At 39.1% G+C, this 6,685-nt stretch overlaps 1 protein-coding gene across 1 annotated transcript; it reads left to right on the top strand.

Annotated features, from left to right (window-relative positions):
* The first annotated feature begins 695 nt into the window (after window positions 1-695).
* vps33a (VPS33A core subunit of CORVET and HOPS complexes) lies at window positions 696-6,657 on the top strand. The gene is made up of 13 exons (XM_008419100.3): window positions 696-849; window positions 1,510-1,575; window positions 1,703-1,830; window positions 1,930-2,116; window positions 2,261-2,377; window positions 2,485-2,659; window positions 2,767-2,960; window positions 3,639-3,765; window positions 3,969-4,036; window positions 4,129-4,266; window positions 4,363-4,500; window positions 4,585-4,753; window positions 6,223-6,657. The coding sequence occupies exons 1-13, from the start codon at window positions 748-750 to the stop codon at window positions 6,414-6,416; spliced, it is 1,803 nt and encodes a 600-aa protein (XP_008417322.1). The 5' UTR covers window positions 696-747; the 3' UTR covers window positions 6,417-6,657.
* Window positions 6,658-6,685: the final 28 nt, after the last annotated feature.

Here is a 6,685-nt window from a genome sequence, read left to right as displayed (position 1 = left end):
AAGGAATCTTAAATGCGAAGAATTCGCAACCAAGTTAAATTTAACAGCGGTCACACTACGCCATCTAGTGTTCTTATTGTTTATTACATCACAAAATGATCAAATCTATGATTCCAGGCTGTTTCTAAATAGCACATTAAATGAAATCGCAATACAATTTGGCATAGCGCTTAATGAATTACTTTTCCACTTGAAATAACTGGGTCCAATAAAATACGAGTCCGTTTTCAATGGTTATCGTCTGTGCCACACCCACAACAAAAGAAAATACCAAAGATCACTGAGGTAGCAAGATAGTTACACCACCGTACTTTCTTGTTTGAGATACTTAATAAATTCAAGTAAAACTGCAGGACAGTGACAAAGTTGTAATAAAGGACGAGGTTGTTTTGCGTGACACAAATTTGCAGCATGAAGCTAACAAAGTTTACTTATCCTTAATTAAGCTACAGTGGAAAGCCTATGAAATTTAATCTATTTAACGTTTTGTATATTATTTATTATTATTATTATTATTATTATTATATTATTATTATTATTATTATTATTATTATTATTATTATTATTATTATTATTTATTTATTTATTTATTTATTTTTTTCTTATTATTATTATTATTATATTAATACGTACATACGTATTTTTGTCTATGGTTGGAAAGGTGTACGAACTATCTTGTTATCGTAAAGCATTTTGTCACGTGACTTCTCTAGCGTCACCTGACTTCATGTTGCTGTTGAAGGGAAAATGGCTGCCCACCTTTCATACGGCAGAGTTAATTTAAACATTTTGAGAGAAGCGGCTCGAAAAGAGCTTCGAGAGTTTTTGGACAAATGTGCAGGAAGTAAGGTAAATGGAAGAAAAAAAAACTCGCATGCATGCGTATAAATTGCCTGAATACACTCAAATTCATTACGTGGTAGTTACATTTTTCTGCTATAGCTTCCGACCAAGATGCTTACAAACAGAACAAAACAGAGATTAGTTCCTCTGACAACATAGACACAAGCATGTGTGATCATAGCAGTTTCTCACTGTACATATAATACATGTGCTACTGTGTCCCATCAGGACAATGATCACAGACACGCCGCAAAACTGACTGGAAAGGACAAAGCAGGCCAACATTAATCTTGTGGAATGGCCATGAGTCGACCCAATTAAAAATGAATTGACTCATAAACCTGGATCCAACCAATCTGAATTAAATCTCCGATTTCCTGTAGGAAATACACAGCCAGTATGGCGCCACTTTGTGTTTAAGTTGTGTTTGTTGCACATGACTGGACTTGTTTATATAATTTTGACCATGTGTTGGTTTTAGTATATTGACAATAACATTTAAAAATGTGCACCTTTATTTAGACAAAGTTTTGTCTATAAGGTTGCTTTAAATTGGATCTCTTATTTTTCAATTCAGTCCCAAAAAAAGCTTGGTTCAAAGGCATTATGAAAAGCAATGTGATATTCATGCGTCTGATTGTAATATTTTGTTCTCTTGCCTTACAGGCCATAGTTTGGGATGAGTATCTGACGGGGCCTTTTGGTCTGATAGCTCAGTACTCTCTTCTGAAGGTAAGCGGCTCTTCTGCAAAATAAATTTATGAAATTCAACACACACACACACAAAAAAGTCCCATCTAACAATGGTCGTTTTTTAATAACCAACCACAGTTTTCATTTGTCCTATTTGTGTTTTTAGGAACATGAAGTGGAAAAGATGTTTACCCTGAAGAGCGGCAGACTCCCCTCTGCTGATGTGAAAAACATCATCTTCTTCGTCCGTCCCAGGCTGGAGCTTATGGACATCATTGCGCAAAATATATTTAGGTGGGTTTATATTGGTTTGTAAAACAACATTGAAGTGTTTCCTCTTGAGTATGTTGCAAACTTTACGCCATGCAACATTTACGTCCTTCGTCGCCGTAGTGAAGATAAGCTGCATCCGGCACGAGACTTCCACATCCTGTTCGTGCCCCGGCGCAGCATGCTGTGTGAACAGCGGCTGAAGGAGCAGGGAGTGCTGGGCTCCTTTGTCAACATTGATGAGTATATCCTGGACCTGATTCCTTTCGATGGTGACCTGCTTTCCATGGAGTATGAAAGCGCTTTTAGGGTGAGTAGAACCCAAATGCACAGTGCATTAATGCACTAATGAACCACAGCAAAAAAAATAAATAAATAAATCTTCCTGATTACATAGATGGATTATGTAAAGTTCATTCAAAAGCATTTGTTCTGAATTTTTCACCTTGATTAGGAGTGCTATCTGGAAAATGACCAGACGAGTTTGTACCACACAGCCAAAGGCCTCATGACCTTACAGGCGCTCTATGGTACCATCCCTCAGATATTTGGGAAAGGAGACTGTGCGCGTGTAAGTGAGGATCTGTGTGATACTGAGACACCTGACTGCATACAGACAGATGTGCATTAGAATGCTTTCTGCTGACAAACGGTGTTCTCTGCTTTTTTTCCCCACAGCATGTGGCCAACATGATGTTGCGGATGAAGAGGGAGTTTGCTGGCACTCAGAATCAGATTCTACCCGTGTTTGATACTCTTCTTCTCCTGGACCGTAACGTTGACCTACTGACCCCCCTCGCTACGCAGCTCACCTACGAGGGACTTATTGATGAGATCTATGGAATAAATAATGGTCAGAATATACTTTTTTTTTATGCTAATTTAGGAGAATGTAAAGCGATATACATCCTCAGCTTGGATTAATTACAGATAATAGCAGTTTTTTACAAAATCTTACAGGATACGTCAAGCTCCCTCCTGAGAAGTTCGCACAGAAGAAGCAAGGTGAAGGTAGCAAAGATTTGCCTATGGAGCCCAAGAAGTTGCAGCTGAACTCTGCCGAGGAACTGTACGCGGAAATCCGCGACAAAAACTTCAACGCTGTTGGCGCAGCGCTCAGCAAAAAGGCCAAAATTATATCTGCAGCTTTCGAGGTTGGTCTTTAGCTTCCGTTTTTACTGTTTTTATTATTATTGTTATTGTTGTTGTTATTATTATTTTAGGGTTGTTTTAAAATTTACCTAAAATACATGTTTCTATAAAAGTATGAAATTTTATTTAAGTGTACTCTGCATCTGGAATGGTATGAAAAAAAAAATATTTGTATTTCCAAACTTTACACTCTATCCAATCCTCAGATTTTCAGTCATGAAGTATTATGTGTTTTTAAGATCTGCAAACTGAGGTCTGTAGAAATATGAAATTTTAACATGAAGAAGATGCAGTAACCAACCACTGATGATATTCCTTTAGTTTCCCAAAAACGTTTAAAAACAATACCAGCTATTTACTGAGTTCTTATCAAGTAAACGGTTAAAAAAAAATCACAATATATTTCAAATATTTCACAACATTGCAACTCTTAAGTATATTCATTTGCATTAAAATATTAACTTAAAAAAAATACAAAAACAAATTGCTTATCTAGCTTTTAAAAACTTTTAAACTTTTATGTTTATACATACATTTAGTTCTTATCTTTTGGTGTGTCTTCTAGCTTTGATTGCCTTTTTGGAGGTAGTAGCTTCCATCATCTAAAATCATTTACCAAGTTGTTAAAAAAAGTTTATTTTTTTCTACATTTAAATTCCCTCGTGGTCTTTCTCTTCCAGGAGCGCCATAATGCTAAAACGGTGGGCGAGATAAAGCAGTTTGTGTCTCAGCTGCCTCACATGCAGGCAGCTCGGAGCTCGCTGGCCAACCACACGTCTGTTGCTGAGCTGATTAAAGACATAACCAGTGTGTATTTTACTCCGGAGGTTCATTAAAACATATGACTTTTTCCACTACTAGCTAAGCAGTGACCTAAATATGCCCAGTTTCCATCAAGTATCATCAACTTCACACACTATAATCTCTATTTAGCATCTTTTAATGTGTATATGCTATATTCTGAGAATTTCTGTGTGCACATGATAAAATCAAACACTTCCTGGTTTCAGCATCTGAGGCATTTTTTGATAACCTGACAGTGGAGCAGGAGTTTATGACGGGCGTCGACACAGACAAGGTAAAAAAAAAAAAAAGAGGTTGTTTTCAAGCTAATGCTTTAAATAAGTTAACTCTGATCATTTTAATTAAGTGAAATCCCTTACTTTCCAGGTGAACACATACATAGAAGACTGCATCGCCCAGAAGGATCCACTAATCAAGATTCTGCGCCTGGTGTCCATGCAGTCAGTGTGCAACAATGGCCTCAAGCCGAAGGTGCTGGACTACTACAAGAGGGAGATACTTCAGGTGGGGTTAAGAAGAAAAAAGTTTGGAGTTTTTTTTATTTATTTTTTTATCCTTATTCTGTTTTGCTAAAAGAAAAAATGATTCTTTGTCTTTCAGACTTATGGCTATGAACACATACTAACGCTGAACAACCTGGAGAAGGCGGGTCTTCTGAAGCCACAGACAGGCTCCAGAAATAACTACCCCACCATTAGAAAGACCCTCAAGCTGTGGATGGAGGACGCCAACGAGCAGGTCGGACATGAACGAGTGCTCAAGATTAAAATCACGCCGTTTTAAAGGGTTTCCCTTGAGCAATTTTTCTGCTTACGTCCACAGAACCCAAACGACATCTCGTACGTTTACAGCGGCTACGCTCCGCTCAGCATCCGGCTCACTCAGGTGCTGGCGAGGCCGGGCTGGCGCAGCATCGAAGAGGTGCTAAAGATGCTCCCGGGCCCGCACTTCGAGGAGAGACAACAGCTTCCATCTGGACTTCATAAGAAACGTAAGTGCCAAAGAGGGGTTAAACTTACTTTGGGTGTCTTTTTACTGTCCGGTTTGAGAAACCAGCTGTCTGGATCATTGATGGGTTGTGTTGCACAAAATTTACTTTTTTGAGTTTTACATTATGTTATTATGTCATTCCCTCATCAAAAATTTACTTTGAGCATTGTTGTGATTCTTTAATGCACGTTTGAAAAAAATAATTGAATCAACTCACAAAGTGCCGCTTATTTCCCCAAAGCTCCTCCTTGCAGTCTCCAGCTGAGATCACGCCTCCCCTTTGTCTCCCTCGCTCAGCTCCTCCAGACTAGCGGCAGCAGCAATTAGCAAACACATGGTGGAACTGTTGATCTTTTAATATGAGCTTCTTATCAGTACAGTGCTCTTAAGAATGGTTGTACAAGGCATAAGAAGAAAGGCATTGTTGTGACGATGTGCTGAAGGTGACGATGGAAAGAGCAGGAGACTCTTAAAGAGACAGAGGCCAAATTCAAGGAGTCAAATGTCTTTTTAAGTCATGCTTGATATATACAGTATTAGGCAGCTAAAGGCAACATGATTGTGCTATAAAATCCTACTATGTGCCTGAAAAAAATACACAATACCGCCCCTTTAAGAGCTGTTCTTCTATCTCCTCCTTGTCAAGAGGCTGTGTTTGCACACATGTTTGCCTCTTATCTTGAACACAATCTGTGTTTTTCGGGTTCAGTAAAGGTAACCATGGTAATTCACCCTCGTACGACGCAAACCGCCTTCCCGACTGAGAACCCAGAGTTGAACCTTTGAGTTACCGTGCTGAGACACTAATCCTGCTGCCGGGCCGCTGCTCATCCTAGAGTGAAAACAGTCGTCTGTCTGCCCCGCGTAGATAAGATGCAGGCTTTGCTTTAGGGAAGGCGAACGCTGAACAGTGGAAGATTGATGTCTGGGACCTGACAATGCAACCGAGTTGTCGTCAATGTCAGATCACAAGCTGGATTACAAAATATGCATGTTTTCTCTCAGTGGTTTATTTTAGGCAGCAGAAGATCTTAATAATTCATTTTAATTAGACACTTTAAAATGAGCTAATTAGAGGTGTGAGTTTGGGTATTAGATGGCTGACTCGTTGCTACATGCCCGCTTTCAATTGGTTATGGAGGTGATAATAGGAAACCTTAATTTAATTGCTGATTGTTGTTTTTTTGTTTGTTTGTTTGTTTTTGTTTTTTTTTTTTGTACTTTGGTGGAAGTTGTGTTTTGTTCTGGGGCAATTGGTTGCTCTGGGTTTCAGAATAAATGAGCTCAAAACAAATGTACACCACACTTTTAAGATTTTTACTGGCAAAAAGAAAAACATAAAAAATCTTCTTCTATGGGTATGAACACTGTTGAAAGTAAGTTGATTGATAGGTAAAAGTTTGGGGGGGGGGGGGGTTTCCCCATCCTTTTCCATTCTTTGAGTTCATCTTCTCTTCTAACCTCCCGCAGGCCAACAGGGGGAAAACCGAACCACGCTGGTTTTCTTCCTCGGTGGGGTGACGTACGCAGAAATAGCCGCTCTGCGTTTCCTCTCTCAGATGGAAGACAGCGGCATGGAGTACATCATAGCCACTACAAAACTCATGAACGGTACCACTTGGGTCAAATCCCTCATGGACAGACCTGAATGCCAGATTCCCTGAGCCTCCTACACGTACAGCAACCCCCACTCCCATGTGTAGGGAGTGTCATGTGTGAATACTTTTGGCTGCAAGCGCAATTTACATCTGTCTATAATAAGTTTGCTTGCTGATGGCAACTGGACAACAGAGATAAACCTGGATTTATACTGTTACATCACTGCTTAGCTAAAGATACGCTGTATATATGTTTGTATGCCTCGTAAAGAATCAAATAAAGAGTCACTTTGATTTGCTTAGAAAACTGGAGTGTTTTTTTTTTGCAGTTTGCT

The sequence above is a fragment of the Poecilia reticulata genome, chromosome 9 (assembly GCF_904066995.2).
Source record: "Poecilia reticulata chromosome 9, P_reticulata-male-v2, whole genome shotgun sequence".
Lineage (NCBI taxonomy): Eukaryota > Metazoa > Chordata > Actinopteri > Cyprinodontiformes > Poeciliidae > Poecilia > Poecilia reticulata.
This window is presented reverse-complemented; position numbering and strand designations above follow the sequence as displayed.

What these genes read in the sequence shown, in the direction of transcription:
- vps33a (XM_008419100.3), top strand. Translation starts at nt 748, where the DNA reads ATGGCTGCCCACCTTTCATACGGCAGAGTTAATTTAAACATTTTGAGA. An exon ending in GGAAAGGAGACTGTGCGCGT is followed by an intron (nt 2,378 to 2,484) that starts GTAAGTGAGGAT and finishes TTTTCCCCACAG; the next exon opens with CATGTGGCCAACATGATGTT. An exon ending in TGGAGGACGCCAACGAGCAG is followed by an intron (nt 4,501 to 4,584) that starts GTCGGACATGAA and finishes TTACGTCCACAG; the next exon opens with AACCCAAACGACATCTCGTA.